This window comes from Tachypleus tridentatus, chromosome 11 (assembly GCF_004210375.1).
Source record: "Tachypleus tridentatus isolate NWPU-2018 chromosome 11, ASM421037v1, whole genome shotgun sequence".
In the NCBI taxonomy this organism is placed as follows: domain Eukaryota; kingdom Metazoa; phylum Arthropoda; class Merostomata; order Xiphosura; family Limulidae; genus Tachypleus; species Tachypleus tridentatus.
In genome coordinates, this window is record NC_134835.1 from 65,867,763 (window position 1) to 65,889,263 (window position 21,501).

Sequence of the window (21,501 nt, forward strand, 5' to 3'; positions counted from 1 at the left end):
AAGGTTCATTTCAACCAGACTCCAAATACATTTATAATGGCAATTTCCACTCACCAGCCACTTCATAATTGAATAGATTTTCTTCATCTTCTACCAACGTAATTTTCTTAGTTATTTATAAATTATAGGCAAAGAGGCAAAAGAAAAATATACTTACTTCAATTTCGGAAACTTTTCACTTGCTAGATATTAAGCTTGATTTCTTAGCTTTCGGTATATTAAATACTCGAATCTCTTCTTCAGTATAAAAATTAACGTTTTAGCAACATTAATTTGGTTGATGTTAAGAGAATGAGGTTAGAGCTGAAAAGAACCAAGTAGAAACAGATTATACAATTAAGTTGTTCACACGATCACGTTATCATCGAACGATAATGAATAGTAAAAAATATGTTAGATCAAGCGTGTAAGGATTACTTTCAAGGGCTTTAAATTCAATTTTGCCGATGCAAGCCGTTATAATTTTTTTTAATATACTATTCAATTATCACATCACTAATATTACACGTGCTAAGTACATACCTACCGATGTTACAACATCGCATCTAATGATAACTTCTTGGCAAAAATTGATTTATGGATTTTATCCACAAAAAGGCAAAAACATTCTATTTTATGTGTGTAATCACTTACGACTATTTGTTATTAATATTACTTTACTTTTTTTAATAAACTGAAATATTTCCAACAACTATATGTTGTAGTTCTTCCATAATTTGTCATCTATTGCACGTTACATATTACGTCATGAAATATAGGAAATCATGACGTTGTAGTAGTTACCAGACTGACAATGACAGAATGTCTAGTATTGCTATTATTACTATTAGTGCTTAAGTACTTCGATCGGCGAGTAAACAAGAATCAGTATATACCTAACTGTTGATATCAACTATAAATAAATATCATAATCAGTAAAATAACTGTAACTTGTTTTAAAATTTTATTGCACCAATTGAAACAAAAATAAGTTTCAATTAATCTTAACAATGAAGCCGGATATAGCCCTAATTACTTAATAATACTGATCTAAAATTATAATGTTCAAAAGAAAATATCGATGACAGTTTTTAATTTTAAAATACAATAATTGTTGGTATTTTACTCACTTTGGATTCATGTCATACTTAAAGTATCTGTCTCAAGGTCAAAATCACCAGGCTACACATTCACGCTATTCGCACGAAATCACACCATACCAGGGCGTGTGGCGTGATGTTCGAACAGTTAGAATAAGTTAAGAAAATAAAATTTTAATTATCAAAAATGAATGAATAGAACAATTCAAGTTTATATAAATTGTCGTTAATTTTTCTATTTTTCTATCGAAATTGATTTTTTCTTTATTTCAGACATACCAACTTGTATTTAAATCGCGTTTTTAGAAAAACGAAAACAAAAGAGGATACCTTCGATGGCGAGGTTAGTGACTCGTTTTCACATAATGCCCTCACTTTCGATTATTATTACACGTGGTTTTAAAATTTATCAGTTTTGTAACTGGGAGTTCATCTTGTGGTGCTATATACAGGCACTTGTTTTTAATTTCTCGTGTAAAATTATGTGTATTATATATTTTAAAGATCTTTGGTGTTTAAATATGTGACATTTCAAATATGGCGGTACTAGAATAACAATACAATAGTCTATGGCCATTTTTTAAATGTTAGGCTTTATTAATAATCTGTCGCTGATTAACAATTGTTTTCAATACGTAGTAGTACTAGTAGGTCGATTGGCTGAAAACAACATATACTGTAACTCGATTCATAGTAACTGTTGCTATGCTAGTTGGGTACAGTGACAATATTGGTGAAAATTACTTTCAATATTTTTGGGGGGATTCTCAACCTCATATATATGCAAAAACGGCTCGTTGGGTTGAGAAAATATTTTACATAGAAGAGCGAACAACGTTTCGACCTTTGGTCATCGAGCCGTTTTTGCATATATATTTCTCTACAAGTGGGTTTTCTGACATCACTGATTCTCAACCTCAATATTGACAGTAATATGATCATATTAATACCATACTATTTTCACAAGTTCAAATTTTTTAAATTAAAGTTTAATAAATGGCTGAATAGGAAAGTAACTTACTGAGTAAAGTATGTAACAAGGATTTGTATAAAAAAACTACTATTGTACCAAAAAATTAAAAACAAAATCTCTAATAATTTTATTTCTTGTTACTACAGCAACATATAAATTAACATAAGGGTCTGTTTTATTTTAAATAAATATTTACAATAGTGATTTGGATACCACATCCAAAATAATGCATTAAAGAAGAAGCCTGCATTTATACTTTCATGTTACCATTAATATAAAGTTTATGTTTACAGATTTTTTATTCCACCACATAGACCAACATTATGTGGGGGTTTCTTTTTTAATTAATTTGTTAAGGCAGGTTGTATCCAATTCTTGAATCTGTACCAATCCCATAACCATTCAACTTATATTCATTGTGAAGAACTATCAAAAACTATGTAAAAGTCAAGGTGTACATAATTTAGATGGCTTAATTAAAAAAGGTGACAGTCCTATTGAAAAATTCCCAAAAACCAGTTATAGAAGGAAATTCATTTTTCTAAATGATTTCTGACATATCTCAATATTTTGATAACAACACGAGTCAGACTGGTGCTATACATGAAGTTTTCCAGATCCTTGTTAAATCCTACTTTAAAACAAATAAAGACCACATTTATAGTCTTCTAGTCATTAAAAATTTTCTCAGTATTAGGAGACATGAAATACAACAGTAACCTATCTAGCATTTGTGGATAATGATTACCCACTATCTGTTTCAACAGTCCAGACACAGAAATCTATGTGCAATGTATCAAGTAGTTTGTCAAGTTTTGTCTTCTTATGAAATAGCTTGAATACTCATTTCATTTTCCAGCTGCTTGAGGTATGCCATGGTTGATTAAATATGTTTCACACTGTTGTTTAAGCACATGGACAGTTTTTTTTGTTTGTTTTCATTTTTTCTCACCTGTTATAAGATATTGCACTTTGTTTACCCTGATTTGGGTTTCTTTCTTGATGGATCAAGTTGTTCCAATGACATCAGGTGTAAGGATTACACAGTTCCCTATCATAGCACCTCCTTGTGGTCCGATTGTATGAATATTTTGTCAGGAGGATTATTTTTCATTTTTGGTGACATTATACTACCTACAAAATGCCAAACAATATCAAAATGTAGTTCTGATACATTATGCTCTACCACAACTTTATATCAGCTTTGCTTATCATATGATTTTCTGACTTGCATATTCAGAATTGTTTTAGTATAAATATACTAATCCATCTGCATATTTTGACCATATACAAATTATTGGATCTTATGACCCCTGCTTTAAAGAGGATAGACATATAATATTCATCTTTGAAAAACTTTTGTCTAAACTCATTTTGAAAATATTATTATTTACAAATTGAAGAAATATGGTTAGCAATAGACAATAAATAGCACGGAGTGTCCACTTACATTTCTTTTGTTTTATAGTGGATAAATAAACTATGAAGTAGTTACCTAACTTGATATTTTTATTTTGTTAGAGAAGGTATGTGATGGAGCTTATAAGAAGAGAATACTTTCATAATCATGGCATCATTTTATTCTGGTTCACCAAAGAAGTCACCTGAAGGTATGAAATCATCTTCATTTTTCAAGCATAACTGCTAATAAATATTAAGCTTTTTCCAGAACATTTATAAACCTTTTTTTGTTTACAGGTTTCAGTAGTACTTTTTTTTTGTATAAAAATGGTAAGGTTAATGTATGACCATTAGGTTCACTTTTCCACAAACAAACAGATAAGGCATCAAATTCAAAAATGAATGTTTTATTTCACATCATTTTGGCTATCCAATAAAAGTTTTAGAAATGTAAATTAACAGACAACTCACTATGTCATTATTCCTTAGGATTTTATTGTGCCTGTGAATTAAGGCTTTCAAAGTTTGAACTTGTGTTTGCTTTCCAAGTTTCTAATTCTGTATGTACTACTCTAATAAAGGAGCCATAAACAGGTTGTTCAAGCTCTAAAGTTTTGAATATAAATTAAGATGCCTAAGATTTTTCTACATTACAGAGTAACAAATAACACAGCTGAACTTCAAATTTTTGAGTGGACAGTACAACTTCGACATAAGAAGTTAGGGAGAAAAACTTAACTTTGTAAATTACCATAAGATTTTATTAATAATACAACTCTAAACATTGATAAGTACAATAAACATGCAATCAAAATAGAGATTTGTAGCTTGAGAAAATAATCTAGACACAATTTCCAGCCTAGAATTTTTATGTTTGCTAGAGTTCCTGGTTATAGGCTTGAAAATATAATCTTTGTATTTCAATTCAGCTTGTTTCTGTACTTTTTGACAATCTCTATTCCCCTTTTTAATTATCTTTTTGTCATACTCTTAATCTCATGCAACATACTCTGACACTTATACTGAACATATAATGAAAATAAAAACAATTCCTTTAATGTTTATTATATTAACCCTTTTGGCACTGTTGGCGACTGCAGTCGACTTGTAGGCTCAGTGCAGCAGGCGACCTTCCTTTATTCCTGGTATTCTTATGTATTGAATTTAACATATATAGTATTGGGTACAGTCACTGAATATTTCAGGGGCTTTTGTTGAGTTATTATCAAGATATCGTACTTTTAGTACTGATACCGTAATTAGTTGAAGTATCAAACATATATATTCAGTGCCATGCCAAACATTAAAAGTTTTTATTCAGCATTGAAAGGGTCAATAACCTCTTTTCACATAGAATATGTATTCACACATACAAAATACTCTTCAACATAGATGTGAAAATAATTTTATATATATATTTAAATATCATGGTTAAAGTTTTCATTATTAAAGACATGACCACAGTAACAATATTTATTTATGATATTGCAAAGTGTTATTAGGTAGTGCTCTTCAACATAGATGTGAAAATAATTTTATATATATATTTAAATATCATGGTTAAAGTTTTCATTATTAAAGACATGACCACAGTAACAATATTTATTTATGATATTGCAAAGTGTTATTAGGTATGTCATATAAATTCTCAATAGCAAAAAAACTGGGTTATACTGTGAAAAGAAAAAATAACAAATTTTATTGTTCTTAATGGGTTCAAAGCAACCCAGGAAAAAGAAAATATGTCAGGAAGATCTGGCCAGAGCCATAAAAGTATCTCAGCATGGCCATGAAAACCATTAGTCAGATGTCTCCCAAGAATCTTAAGTCACTCACTGTTTTTGACAATCTACTATTTTACATTTGAAGTAATAAATGAAATTGTAAAATTTATTTTGATTGTTCCCACTTCAGATTTGTTGTTAATAGAGAAGCATCTGGAATCCTGCAGATATGGATGTTGTGGATTTCAAAATATTTGGGGCAATGGTGATAATGGGATTTTCATAATCCAAAGAAGAAAGGCACTTCTTCTTCTGAGACTTAATTACAGGAAAAATTCTTGTAATTAGTAATGAGCATTTTGCTGTCCCATCAAAGATGGGCCATGATGATCTCTCTAATTTTGTACTTTTTGATAGGACACTTTTTTCTGTTTTCAACTCTTGGTAGTTGTTAAATTTGGGTTTTGGCTCACTGTTAAGGAGGTGATGGAAGTCTGCCAAATCTTTCTTACATTAAAAGGTAGTCATATGAAGGGATTCTATCCCTTTGATCAGTAAAAAGTCATCATTCATGGCATTAGATGGTAGCTATCAAAAGTAACTCGCAAACTGATCACTTCAGGAAATCAAGATAGATTAAACTGACCACACTTTTGGCCTCTAATGACAAAAGTCAAAATTGGAAATATCATGTCAACTAGGTCTTTTATAGGTCACAAGTTCAGTTAGCATCATAGAGTGTTAAGTGTTATAACCTGAATGATTGCATCCTGGTTTTGCTACAAATATTTGAAAAGAAGACACAAAGCAATAAACTGATTATTGTTTCATCTTGTAGTAATGGTATATTTGCTTGTAACTTCAGGCATCTGAAATAACCAACATGTTGCCTAGTGAAAGTTACTGCTGCTAGCTAGCATTATTACCTTGCTTGCATTTGAGGTCTTCAACAATTGTTTGATTAGCATAGCAAAAACCTTATTCTGGAGGGAAGTAGCTTTATACTCTCTTACCATTTATTCTGACTTTGAGTGGCTAGATAGCACAGGGCTTGCATTCTGACACTAACTTAACTACTACATTAAGGTTAAATATTATTCAAATAAAACTAAATAATACCACACTAGCCACTAACATGTTTTGAAAACTCTAGTTTAGACAGAAAATAAATACTGAGAATATGATTATAAAAAACCTGCAAGCCTTTATTTCCTTTCCAAAAATTGAAGAATTTTTTTGTCAGAACCAAAATATACTGAATACACTAAACCTTTCATTAATATGGTATGAGTCGTTAAAATGCTGTTTAATAGAGTGTAGGTTAAATGGTAATTTTTTCTCAACAATGAAATACAAATATAGAAAAATATCTTATACACAGTAACCATGACAAGAGTAAGTGATGTTTGCATGTTGATTGGTGTTTAAATAAAAAGGCTTGGGTAACTAGGATGCTATTTAATAACTGGTTACAAAATCATTTTGTGCATGAGGTTAAAGAATACTTGGCAAAGAACCTTGACTTTACGGTTCTTCTAGTTTGGAATAATACTTCTGTTTGTCCATGACCCTGACATGCTGCAATTCAGCCATCCTAATGTGGAGATAATATTTTTACCTCCCAACGCCACATCCATCTTGCAACCAATGGACTGCTGAGTAAAAAAAAACTAGTCTTAATATACAAGGAATTTCCACCAACATATAACCCAAGTTATGGACTCTGGTGTTTTTGAAAACTTAATCAAGTTTTGGAAAGCTTATAATAATATTTTTTCCCCAGAATGTCATGGAATGAGATGAAAGAGGCTACTATAAATACATGGTGGCATCATTTTTGACCTGAAGTAATGAAAAATTTCAAGGGTTTTCTGAAGAAGAAAGTTGCTGTTATAGTTAGACTTGCTATAGAAACTGAAAGTGAGGGGTTTCATAATATGAAGGATGAGGAGATGCTTGAGCTTCTGGAACCCCGTTACCAAGAGCCATGAAGAACTTACAGTGCTTATAGCCTCCAGTGATAGTGATGAAGATGCTAAAAAGACAGAGCATGCTTTTCCCATAATGGAAAGAAGCATTAAACTGAAAAGAGAATTTAACAATGCTGTAGCACCTTACAGAAAAATTTTTAAATATTTGAGGAGTAAAGTCAAACTGCCAAAAATTCCTGAATTTATGAAGCCCAAATTTGCTGATGTAACACCTTCTGACTCCATTGCATCATCTTCTACATTTGCTTGAGTGGAGTTAAAGGCTGAATTTTCTGACAGTACATCAGCCTTAAACCCTCATCCTCCAAATTTATCATCATCGCAAGTCTTTCCTCTTGTCAGCGAAAGGTCTTCATCATTCATAGGTGAGTCTTACAATAAAATGCAGTACTCTATTATTTAATATATTTTAACTTACAGGTGCAGGATATCACATGTGAATGTTATTATATTTATGATTTTATATTTTTAGTTCATGTACAATACTTTATAGGTTTGGATATTCATTTATGTGTAAAAAAAAAATCCATATATGAGCATTTATCAGAGACTTAACACAGCTGTGATTTTGTATCCCTATTAAACCTGTAAGGTACTGAGTTTCTCAAACACAACTTGCTCAAGTAACATATTCCCCTCATTGTATGACTGCCCACTGTACTTAAGTTTTTACTTCAGCGTTTAGTGATATCATGTTCAGTTAAGCTTAATAAGTGTGTTATTTTTAGGTTACCTATGATTCTGTCTACAGGTTAATCATTTAGTTAAATATATATTTTCTTCATCATGTGACATCACATACATGATACATATATTTATTTCACTATCCAATTTCTTAACATTTCCACAATATCAGCTTTTTCATTTTTGTTTTTTTATAGTGTATACTTTTACCATTAGTATAATTTATGAGGGTCTCTGGAGACTGGGTTCTGTCTTGCCTGCTCCTAGTATTGTTTGTCTTCCTCCTGTAATAGCCTAATCCATTTTCAGACAACTTGTATTTTGTCAGTTTTCTTCACTTTTTCTTGGATTGCTTTCCAGGCTTCTACTGCAGAATCTTTTAGACCTGTTTCAGTTTTTTTCTTTTTTTGACATGTTTTGCAGTATATTCCCCTTCTCGTGACATTGTTTTATGATAATCTTTTTCTCTCTTTTTTTAAAAGTGGGTACTTACAAGCCTCACCCTGACAGACTTTAATTCTTTTTTCCTTAGTTTACAATAAGGCAGATTCATTCCTAATTTAATGTCATTCAATTCTCTCTTAATTTTACCATTTTTTCCCTACCTATGTTTTAACATAGTTTTACCCTATCACTACTCCTACAGTTAATGTTTACCTTCCATCTTCTTGTTTCAGTGTTCCACGTATGTGTAGGGATTTTTGTGGGATACCTACTCCTTCATCCCATTGTATTGGAGGGGGGTCTGTCATCTTCAGTTTATTCCTTCCACATGTGGCCTCTTAGCTTTCTGGATCTTCAAGAATGAGATATTACTGTTTGTTTGCCATTCACTGTTACTAAGGTCTTAAGGTCTGTTCTTTTTCTTCACCAGTTCATTTTTTGTCTACTATGGTCCATTCAGTATCACATGAGGTATCTGAAATGCTATATTCAATTTATTTTTAGTTGCTCTTTTGTTTTCTTCTGAGATATTCTCATCTTCATTCATTTTGTATGTTTGGCACCTGCCAGTCTTTTACTTGTCTTATATCACATTTTTGTACTTTGTCTTGTCTGCTTGATGTTTGTTGAGATTTTATATCAGTTGGTCCCACTTCAATCAGTTCTTGAGCCTTCCCTGTTTTAATATGTTGAGTTTGATTACATTTGGGTAGGCTTTTTCTGCAGAACAGAGAATGCCCATTGTACAGGTTCTTATCTTTGTTTGTTTTTCACCATGTGATTTCATGCCTTGACATTTGGAATTATTTTGGTTCCATATGTCTTTTGTGGGGCAGTCTGCACCTTATTTAGCTCCATATTTGAGGGATTTTGGAAACATCATTCATTGGATGTCTACATTCATTAAGCTCCTTTCACAGTCAGCTAGGGTAGTAGGATCTTCCTACAAAGTTTTTCCTGTTACATACCTTACATTCTAGTCTCTTTGGGTGGTATATTTTTAAACACCCCCTCCATCAAGTGTTTTATCCTTCTCAAATGTATTTGCAGATGTTTTATGTTACCTGGGCCTTTAATTTGGGTTTTCCTCTTAACTTTTAATCCTTCCCTTTTTGTCTGTATATATGCTGATGGTTGCACATATCCCTCACAACATTGAGTTTACAGCTTCCTCCCCCTCTTCTGTATTGTTTCTCTTCTCTGATATTCATCTCTAAAGGTGTGGGGGGTCTACTGGTAGGAGGTGTTGGGATAATGGTTTATGATCAAAAGGTCTTATCCTATTCACATTCTTGTTCTCCAGTTTGACTAATTCTGTTTCATTTTGACTTTTTTAATGGTGGTGGCTAATATGCCTCACCAAGGGGACACTCCTTGCTTCCCTTGAAGTAAGCATTGTTTGTTTGTTTAACCATATGGTTGATATATTTCTCCTAGAGGGCCATGTTCCAGGTGCTTTTCCCTCATTGCTAATAGATTTTGCAGTCCTGACACACACTTTCTATCAAAGAGTGGCCTCTCAATTCTCCTAATTTTTAGTGGCTCTGTCTCATGTGGAATACTCTTTCACATGAAGTTTTGAAACTTTTATTACTTCACATTCAGTTACCTTTTGTTTTTATTCTCTGGTTGATCTTCCATTTGTCTTGAATGTCAATAAGTTCAGAAAGGTTTACATTAGTTCTCTTTTCATTCCATCAGTCTTATTTCTATAATTTTGTGCATCCATGTTACTCTGCTTCAGGTTTGATCTTCTTGACATTTTTTGCTCAGTTTGTACCTTTTGTTCTAGATCAATGTTTTTAACCTACATTTTAGTGGCTAGTGTGACATATTTCATATCGTCTTTCACTTTGCTTCTTAGAAGGAGCGAGATGACCTTCTTTATTTGATACATGTTGTGGGTTGTTTCATTGTTTCCAATGCTTTTTCCATTGAGTCTATTTCTTATTTTTTACTTCTTTTACTTCACTTCTTTTTCTGTTATTTTTTTCCTTCCTCCCTCACCATTGGCTTTGGATTGTGTTTTGCTTGGCCTTTTATTTCTTGTCTCCTTCTTTCCATTATCACTCTCAGGTATATTTGCTCAAATTATGCACCTTTCCTCTTTCCTGCAAGTCTGTCCTGCCATCCATTGGAAGTGCTTCACTTTTCAAGTACTGAGTCTACACATCTTCCATTCTCTGCTTTGGATAACTGTTTCTTTCTTGTTGGGGTACTGTCATCCACCTGTTGCCATTTTTTACTCTTTCAAACACAAATGAGGCTATGACTGGGTAAGTTACCTTTCAGCATGTACACCTCTACTTTCACACCTCTTTTTTTTTCTTTGTGGAGCAGTGCCTGACCAAGTATACACTGTAAAGCCATGTAGACTTACGTGTTATGATTCCATGGCCATGCAGTACACACTGTGGAAATGAGTTGTTCCATAAGATTGCTTGCAGGTTTATCTTCATGATAAGTTTGCTTCATACGTTCACCTGTACCAGACCATTCTTACCCAGGACTACAAAGATAAAGCAGAAAGAAATAACTGCTCATCCTGTCATGTCTTGGATTGAATAAGTCAGTATAGTCTGCATTTCAGAATAGTGCTTCATTGTTACCCATTGCACTGTTTCAGGTGTTATTGTTTCTTCTGACACTCCTCCACATTTTATCCCCCCCTCTTTTAATGGAGTTTAAGAGTCCTTACCATTTTCCAGTTCCAACCCACTGTGATTGTGAAAAATGGGCGAAGAGTATGCCTGCTTCAGAAGTAGTCCTGTCTGCCACATCATATCTTCAATTCCAAAGATCTCCTTTTGAAAAGTGTCCTTCAGATGCTTTCAAAGGTTGCTTCTTTCTTATCCTAGCACCAGTCTGTCCACTTAGTGTTGGATTCTTGCTATTTATGGAAGAAGTAATGTACAATATTGAAAGTTACAATTTTCCTATACTGAAGATATATTTCCGATGAGTACTTACCTTCTCTTATATTTCCCACTCTTCCTACACACTGAAAAATGGTGCTTCCATTTTCTACCAAAACTTGAAGTGAAAATTTGGTAGAATTGAATAGAGGGATTCACATGTATAATGAGAGATGTTCCAGTCTTATTGGTGAGGTGTTGTGTTGTTGCATGATGATTTGCACAAGAGATGTGTTGGAATCAGTCAGTTCCAAACCAGTTGGAGATTCAAGACTTGTGGCATACACAAAACATTTTTTAGCATGCAGAGGTCAGCATTTAACAGGAATAGCTATTTATGTGAGAAGAGGTAATGAACTGTATTGGAAATACATTTTCAGTACAGTAAAATTATAACTTTTCAAAGTAACCCTAAAATATATACCATATTCAAGATAGGTTTTATATATATATATATGAGGTGAAGGATTATTATTAAAATATTCAATATTTAATGATGTAAGTGGTTTTACACTTCAGATCAAAGCTAATATTTTTCTCATTTGAAAATGTATTTTTAGGCCAGCTAAAACATTGAGTAAGACATTACTGAAAATAAGGAATGAACACTAAAGTTATTAAGATACTAAGAAAGATTGTTAAGACAAGTAAGATTAATTATACAGTGTCTCAGAAGTTTGGACCCATATGGAAAAAACACAATTTATTATTTATATTCCATTCCATTAACAGCCATACACATTTCAGTTCTTGATGTACTGTGCCATCAAGTATATTTTCATTTTTGAAATATGTACAGTTGGCATTAGAAATATGTTTAATTTTAAGGATATAATGTTTGTTGTCCCTATGGAACCACACTTCTGGTACACCCTGTACATGAGTGTATGATAATGGTATTTGAATAACATAATTTGTCATACCTATTGTCTTCAACAAGTTTTACTTAATCCAGAGATCATCAAGATGATTAGGACATGATAAACACAATAATGATTGGAGTACTATTTATACAAGTCAGTTGTTACAACAATAATAGTTATAATCATGCTTTGCCAGCTTGGAAAGGTCATTCACACCATAACAGCTGTTGTTGTAAAAAGTGGCTTGTATCAATAATGTTTCTACCACTGTTGTGTTTATTGTATCCCAGGCAGCTATGTGAGCTCAGGATTGGGTAAAACACAGCACCAGCATTAAAAATTAAAAACTGATGTCAAGACTACTAACTAAGACAATAGTGAAATTAGAGAGCCATAAAATAGTTGTAACTGTTGGATTTGTTTGTCATTGCAGAAGTTCAAATTGTTCAGTCAGCTGGTGAGGATGCCGCATTTCATCCATTACAGATCCTTCATGATCAAGAAAGAACAGTGCTAACACTGGACTCTGTCCAAAGTCTAAAAGGTGTTGTAGTCAATGTGATTGCTGCAGATGATGGAACTATCACTCATTCTGGTGGTTTGTGTGGTCATATTTTGCAAATGATCCCAGCTGAGGCAATAGGAGAAGTTACTCACTATGTCCAAATTCCTACAGAAGCATCATCCACCACAGCTATAACAGAGGAAGTCACCCATCAAGGAAATTTTCCAACAGAGACATTGTCTACATCCTCTGGAGCAATAGGAGAAGTTACTCACCTTGTCCATATTCCAACAGAGACACCATCCATGCCTTCTAGCACATTAGAAGGAGTAACCCACCTTCTACATCTTCCAGCAGAGACAATATCTACTGCAGCTGGCATAGCAGATAAAGTCACCCATCTTGTCCATCTTCCTATAGAGACTTCATCTACATTAGCTGGTACAGTAGAAGAAGTCACCCACCTTGTTCAACTTCCAGTAGACACATCATCTCCATCAGCCAATACAGTAGAAGATGTAACTCATTTTGTTGAACTTCCATTGAAATCAACACCCACAGTTTCTTTAAACACAATTGAGTCCTCTGTACCTTCAGGTTAGTTCTTCAATCATAAAGATAGCTTTTATTAAGAATAAGTTTATTAAAGCTTTTCCCCTTGTTTCTTCAAAATATAATATTCCTTTTCTTGTGTATCTAATCAGTTTATACAGTACTTTTGGAAGCATGTTACAGTTTTTACTTTATAATTACCTTTGGTGAATGAAAAGAATAACAAAACAGTGGTCCATATCTGTTGAAATAAGTTAAACTGTCACAATCTTTTAATTAAAGCATGAAATGTTTTCAGTGCATTACTGTATTAAGATCTATGATACTCATGATATTTAGAGTTTTTATTGTTTCTTTTCATTTTTGAACCAGATTTTAGGGGTTTTTTTGAGCATTTATTTATTTAGGGTAATTAAAAGTTTCATGGAGTGGTTAAGAGAAGTAAAAAAGTAAATGCTAGAGTGTTTGAGGGATTTGACAGATTTTTTTTTTAGTAATTCATAAATTTTACTTTCCATGAAGTTGAAAGTGATTTTTTGTTGTAGCATATATATTGAGCATGACTTATAATACAAAGTTGAAATTTACTTTACACAGCAAGAGCAATCAAAGGTGATAATAAAAGAAGTAAGCTAGGTCTTTGTAAGAAAGTCATGTAAACCACAGAAGGTTTTTTTTTCACACTCCTTTTAGTTTTTCATTTTAGGTATCATATTAGAGGTGTATAAAAGTAACATTTTCGGATCCATATTTTTTGTATCCTTTTATTATTACCAGAATTCCTTAATTTTATCTAACAATTTGGGCCAGCTGATGAGTTTTTGTATTGAATATATTCAGTTTTTAAAGAAGTATGAGAAAACTAATTGCTTAGTTTAAGTGAAAACTGTTTCAATTAACCTTGTTTTTCATTTGTTCCCTCACATTTCCATGAAAGGAAAAAATATATCTTTTCCAAAATTCTTTATTTTAGGTAAAAAGCTCATTCAGTTTAAAATTGTCACCCTGTTTGGAGATTTCTGATATGATACCTTACCTCCACCCATGTAATAGCTTTTTCTCAACTAGTGATGTTCTCTGTATGCACGGTTTTCATTCATCAATAGCCTTGATGCTCCCACTTATTTTTATGTTTACTTCTGATATAACTGCTCTGTAGCATGCAATAAAAATGCAACAACCAACCTACTACAGCTGACTCCATGTATACTATTAAGCATTGATTTGTCATTCTAGTGTACAGTTGTGCTCAATTTTTGCTGCGCATTGCTCTTTCTTACATGTAATTTTGATTAGCTCTATTGTGTTGTGACAACTCAAGTATCATGTCATTTCATTTTTGCATACTTTGTTTTTGTTGAATATTTTTGTTTTCATTTCCACTTCCTGAACTCACATTTTAATGTCAATATGACAACTTCTGTAGTGAGTTCAGCCACTGCTATTTCACCTACTACTTCTGTGGGTTTGGAATCTACTCTTTCTGCTGAAGAGATCTCAGCCATAATACATCACATATTAAAAACTCTCATGCAGCTTTCTATGTTTTCAAAAACGTGAATGGATATCCTGTTCCTGGGTGAATCTGGTCAGGATGAAGAGAATGTGGTCAGCCTTTTCCAATCTCCCTTTGCTTTACAGCCTTGTGCTACCCTTTGGATATACCTCATCCTTTGTCCATGGTTTTATAAACATGATTTCCCAGGTATATTACCTTTTGTCTCTACATTTTATGATTCTTCCAACTCCCTTCTTCTTTTGCACCTTCATCAGATTATTTGGTTTTCTTCCCTTTCCTTATATTCAAATCCATGCTTAAGTAATTGTAGCTCAATTACATTTGGGTTCCAGCATGCCTCATCTTCCACATTTATCTGACTTCTATACTTTGGCTTATCATACATCAATTTTCTGTATTTGGACTCTCAAAACTTGGGAGTTTTTGATACAAGTGTGGAGATTTGATCTCAAGATTACACTGAGATTTTTCCCACCCCAGTTTTAACTTCTTTGGCTTACCTTCACAACTGTCCTGTGTTATCTTTCATCCATTCATCTCCTGTTGAAGACTATCTGCCATTCTTCTGAGAAGCTTTTGTTCATATATATATACTTTTCTCTATTCAATGTTGGTACATTTATCTGCCTCAGTCTTATCCTTTCATACTCCTTTGTCAATAAAATATTCTTGGCAGAGATGTCCTCTTGCCACATTTCCATCTCTCTGCTTCCTCTTCAAGAGACCTCTGTTTGGTGACCTTTTTTGTGTCTCTGGGGAACTGATACATAGGAGTCTAAGGTGTAGGCAACATATCAACATTCCTCCACTTCTTCTTTGGTTTCCCATCTTTCCTAGCCCTGTCCAGCTTCAGTTCCTGTGTCTTGTCTCCAGCTTCCTCCTCTCAACCAGTGCTTTCTTTTCATGTTTCAATAGCTATCAACTACAGTCTTCATTGCCATGTTTTCTTCCACAGATCTCTAGGTTGTTCAAAATCTAACAGAAGGACTCTTCCTTCATTCTTTTAACTTCTCCATCATTGTTCACACATCCTATTTCTTTTCCTTCTGCATGGGATTCCATTCCATTACAATGTCTCTCGAAAGTAACTCGAGATATCTTACACAGGGATACTGTTGAGAAAATATGTCATCTTTCTCCAGGTCTCTATTCTTGGCTGTTTGGGGTTCCTAAAAAGGCTAGGCATTATTATACCTTAACCAGTCTGTCCAACTTCAACTGTTTCATCAACCTCCCATGGTTGAACATGGAGTCTTTCTTCACACTGGGTCACATTTCATATTGTGTGATCAGAGTTTTAGCCCACCATCTTCACAACCACAGTTGGTGATTACAACATTAAATGGATGACTGATTCCTGTTATTTCCCTCACTCATACACTTTTCCACCTACTGGAAGTTGGTCCTGTGGGATGGTTTATCACGCTGAATTTTTCCTGTCTTAACTCGTTAAGTATCAGATCCATTTGAGTGTTTTTCAACATCTTCCTCAGTAGGGTCCAACTTTTTTTTCTTCTTCTGAGGTCTATGGATCTCTTGGTTTCCAAAGCCAAATGTTCTCCTTCTCCCTATGTGCAAGTTCCTGTCCATGGTAGGTCTTATACCCTGATCTGATGAATACATACATGGTCTTTAGGAGGTGTTGCATGATCAATGGAATCATGTTAAGGATCCCTTAGATTCCATCATCCTTCTCCCTCCTTCCCTTTAATTAGACTTTGCCTGGTAGCTGTACATGATCACAGATGCTTCTCTGGTGGAATGGGAGTTGTACATCGATTGTCAGGAGACTGCAGGTCATTGGACACTGGTTGAATCTTCCATCCACATCAACATATTAAAAATTTTTACAGTTCATCCAGTACCTTTGCTTGACCAGAATGTTTAGGCAGTTAATAATGCCCTTACATTTCCTTCATTTGAATCTTTGGCAACTTACTCATTGTACCATTTTTCACTAATGATATATCTCTTGCTTTGTTTTGCATGTAGACATCATAGTTAAAATACCTTTGGCATCAATGTCTCGCATATCCTTTATCACCATACCTATGTTCTCTTTTATCTGAATCATATTTTTTTGCCAAAACATCAGCAGTGTATAAGGGTTAAATCATCTTCACACTTAGTTTCCTTCAATCCACCTCTTGTTTGTATTCTTGTGCTGATTCTGTCATTTTCTTTGTCTACTGCATTCTTTATATTGTTACATTGCTTGCACTGCTTCTTTCTGTGGATCCTGATTTCATCTATTTATACCATGGAATACTTCCTCTACCCAAGATCTTTTTCCCATCACTATTTGTGGATGGATTAACTTATTCAGCTTGTTTAAGCTTTGATACCTGAGGCTTATCATTGCATCTTCAAAGTCTTCTCCCACCAAATACATCATTTCCTCTTCTTGCTGACTGCCCACTTCCATCACTTATAAGAGGAGATTGTAAAGGCTAGCATGTTGATCATATCTGGCACTTTTATAGCTCACTATTTGAGTCATTTGGCTGTTTCCTCCTCATCTGAGTTTTACTTGCAACCATTGACACTGCAGTTAGACTGTGACTGGATAAGTTCTTTCTTTGTTTTTCTTACCATTACAGTAGTCTTTTTTCTTGGATTCTACTCTATGGGAAGTTGTGCCTGTCCAGCATAAATCTTCACCATATGGCTGTGTAGGTTTACAATTCTCACAAAAGACATTAGGTGCTCCTCAAGACCACTAGAGGTTGCTTCATTATCTTGCTTCATAAATAAGGTCCAAACCAGACCATACCAACTTGTTGACTATCTTCAGTAAAGTAGGGTCAGGATCTCTGTCCATCCCTGCAATCCCTGGTTGAATTAATTGTGACCTGACTGACTTTCACAACAGGGCTTTTGTTATCACCCATTGCAATGTCTTACTGTGTTGCATTTCTTTATAGACTCTCCACTATGTTTGTTCCCTCTTTCTTCCAGTCGAGTACAGGAGTTCTTGAATCTTACCAGTGTCTAATTAATGGAGTGGTGCACCATGGAGGCTTCCTTCTGTGTTTGGCCAACTCCACTAAATTGAAAGTAGGTCAGTGGAGTTTTGTTGATGTAGATGATGAGAATTCTTCTACTGTGAACTGAAAGAAAAATACCTGATACTATCTGATTTTGGACTGGATTAATTCATCATATGTAGTTCACCCCTCTGTCTGGATTTCATCCTTCCTATCACTGGGCAATCTGGTGTTGGATAAGCATAGGACCAGCCTATGACACTTGTTATTGGAAAGGGCCCTTCTCCTACCCGAGAACAAACAAAAAAGTTTCAATAATGCTTGGTTTAGAACTGGAGTTGACCCACTTTATCCACTCTACACCATTAAATGTGCATTATTTCCACCCAGTTTAGCAACAGATACCTTTACAAAAGATTGTACTTGTACAGATAAAGGAGGCAGTCTCCCACAAGTTTGACCCCAAACATTAAAGTATCACACTCCATTGGTTCTTTTTTGGGAACTTCTGAAGAGGGCTCACAAAAGTAACTTTTGCATCAGTCCCTTCAGTGTGGGATTCCAGCTATTGTATGAGCATAAGTTAGGTATTGTATTAAAAGTTAAATTTTTCTTAAATTTAAAATGTGCTTCCACTTTTGTTCACACTTCCCTCTCATCTTGTCCACTTCTGGTATGTATTTTACTTAATCTCAAAGTTATGATGCTCTACAGTGTAGAGGAATGCAACTGTGTTGGGGGGTTGTGTTACATGCCTATAGGTGAAAGGATGCAGTATACTTATTTTGAAGCTACAGAAATGTACCATGCATAAATACCTTAGGGTAGGTGGGAACATCAAGGCTTGTGGTGAGCAAAAATTATGGATATAGAGGACAGCACAAGTCAAAAGAGAATAAATTATGTGAGTGGAGATAATGTCTATATGTGTGTGTGTGTGTGTGTGTGTGTGTGAAAATACATTTTCATTGCAGGAAACATTAACTTTAGTGTACCAGGTGTATAAAGAATTAGCTGATGTGTAAGTGAAAACTGTTAAGATAAACTATGTTGCCAGATGAGTGCTACTTGAATTTCTATCTAACTAATTGTATTGAGTGTATAAACTAAAAAGTCACTTTGGCTAAAATTTCTGAAATATTCACACAAATTATCAAATAATAACGATTTTTTAAAAATGTTTGCAAAGAAGTAACAGCTGATAATTGATCTATCACACTCAAATTTTTACTTAGATCCAGTTTCTAGAACTATCATGTGTACTGTATCTTCTGAACCTTCAAAGTCGAGTATCCTTTGTTCTTTGCTTGCAACTACCCCTTTAACAAAACCCTCACTACCTGATGCTCCATCATGGGTACAGAGAATGAATGACTGTGAGGTAAAGAAAGTTTATGCTCAGTTCTTTTATCAGTGCCTGTAGGGAGAAGATCAAATCAAATTGCTTAATTTGGTTTTCAGTTCTGATTTGTGATTAATTTCCCATAATAAATGTTATGTATTAGTTATTCATTAAATATAAATATAGTATGCATTGAATGGAAGAAACATTTCAGCATTATTTATTTTATTTTTTCCAAGTAAGTTGTAAATCTTTTTGATAACAATTTAAAAAAATAAACATTTTTCTTTTTCAAGCTAATTTACTTTATATAATCATCACACTATTTGAATAAAGATTTAAAACCTGATAATTGAGTCAGAACTTAAGATCAGATATGGTAAGAACAGAAGAATGTGGATATCAGATCATTAATATTTTTACTTTTTATATTTTTCTTGTTTTATAAATAACAATTGTTATTCAAATAAAACAATTATCACCAAGAGAGAAATTAAAATATTAAAGGTATTAATTAGGGTGCACTTGTCTACAGAAAATGAAGATAAATAGCCAAATTCATTCATTGTATTATAAGTTTTAGAAATGGATATGAATCCTTAGTATTTTTATGACTAATATAGGAAATTGGTAGTTCTTATCGTGGCTGGGTTGGCACTGAAGATGAACTAGATTTGCTCCTTGCCTATCATAAACAGCTGACACATTCTAGCTGGGGAACCCGTCAGTCGACCTCTTCGCTCCGCTCCTCCCTTCGACTGATGTGGAAGTCTCAATATGTCCCATTTGATGGGATTCCTTTTATTAATGCTGGTATGTATCATTTTCAGTATTGATTACCATTCATATGTGTAAAAGATTTTGCATTTAAATCATATATGTATGACCTGATGTCTAGTTTTGTTATTTCTATTATGCTGTATTTTTAATATTTTATAAGCCTGACAGTTTATATCAAGTGAGGTATTTTCTATTGATGGTGTAAGTAATCTAGGAAGAGTTTAGATTTTTTATTGTGAGCTCACTAGTTCAGAGAGCATTATATGGCACATTAATATGTATATTTAAATAAACATCCCAAATTATGATATTTTATAAGTGTTAATACATTGTTTTTTGTTGTTGTTTTTTTTCACTAAAACATAAGTTAAGAGTAAGGCAGAACCTTTTTCCAAACTAACAATTTACTATAATTGTAAACAGTTTTCTGGTGAGGTTGTTGTGATGATCTATTTATTATTAACATGAAAATCTATGTAAATAAATAGTCTTGAAATGTCTTTCACATATGTTCTTTTAAGTTTTGCATTTCATTCTCTCCTTTCATTAATTTTACCTGAAACAGTGGAACGTGTTCTTCAAGGTTTCAAGCTTAATTGAGATATGTGAAACACCCTGTCTTTCTGTGAAAGATAACTTGGTTTGAGAGGGCTAAATAAATTATGCACAAACCACTCAGATCATGTGATCAACTTATTTCAATTTTTAGTATTTCAGGTTAGACAATGAAGACATTAAGGCAACAGGAGTTTATATTGCTGGAGAAGGTCACCACAAAACACATCATTTTTATACTGTACTTACCTCACATCACAAGATTATCTTTTTTTAGTTCAGTACTGCCTTCTATTTGCAAATGTTTTCTTTACACATGCTAGAAAAAGAAAGTACTACAAGGTGATTAATTTACTGATTACTGGAGCATGCGTAGTCAGTCATATAAAATTATTTCTTGCTAATATTTAACAAGATAAAGATATTTATACAGAAGAACAAACAACTATACTTCTTAAGAAACACGTAGCACCTGTACTTGTTCTAGTTTATAAATAACACTAGAATTTACGCACTTTATTAATATTAATAAACAATATTAATATTTAAAAGAAGAAAGAAGAAGAAAATAAATATTTTAGAAACAGTTAATTTTTTATTATTTTTCTTGGTTCTTATTTCAAGCAGAAGATGTTTATGGTTTTAATTTTTTGTTAAATAAGTTATTGCCTTAATTTAACCAGTTATATGGTTTTTAAATGATAAACTCACAGTCTTAAAAATAGAAATGTCAACAACAGATTTAAAGGCAGTTTCTTCTGTGTGAGGAAAAACCTCATTATTTTCCAAAGCATTGCTTAGTACATTAAAAATTTTATAGTTTTAATATTTACTATAACTATTTCTTTTGCTACTATATTTTTGTTGGTGTCAAGCAAAATCTATTTTATATTTTTTATGCTTAACCTAATTGCAACAAAAAATAGTCATAGCTGCAAATACTAAAGTATTTTTTTCAAATTTTCAAGTGATAAAAATAAAAACCTACAAACAAGTAAATATCATTCATAATGCTTAGTCATGTACATGTGCTTAGTCAAGTGCTTTTTTTTACCCTTAAAATATTTTACCCAATAAAAGCTTTTAATACTAAGTTTTTGGCCAAATGATTTCTACATCAATGTTTCAACTAAGTGACCTTAGTTATGTAGTTTATAACCCTCTACATTGTTACTGATACTTGAGAT

At 33.2% G+C, this 21,501-nt stretch overlaps 1 protein-coding gene across 7 annotated transcripts in view; it reads left to right on the forward strand.

Moving 5' to 3' along the window:
• Positions 1-1,167: 1,167 nt before the first annotated feature.
• Positions 1,168-21,501, forward strand: part of LOC143232343 (uncharacterized) — a 48,048-nt gene continuing 27,714 nt past the window's right edge. For 3 of the 7 annotated variants that reach the window (XM_076467647.1, XM_076467653.1, XM_076467652.1), the window contains exons 1-5: positions 1,168-1,422; positions 3,574-3,662; positions 12,508-13,176; positions 18,873-19,018; positions 19,603-19,792. In XM_076467647.1, the coding sequence (XP_076323762.1) occupies positions 3,620-3,662; positions 12,508-13,176; positions 18,873-19,018; positions 19,603-19,792 (1,048 nt within the window). In that variant the 5' untranslated portion in view covers positions 1,168-1,422; positions 3,574-3,619. Of the gene's footprint in view, positions 1,423-1,490; positions 2,921-3,573; positions 3,663-12,507; positions 13,177-18,872; positions 19,019-19,602; positions 19,793-21,501 lie in introns of those variants that run through there. The other 4 variants (XM_076467651.1, XM_076467648.1, XM_076467649.1 and 1 more) reach the window with 4 other exon arrangements.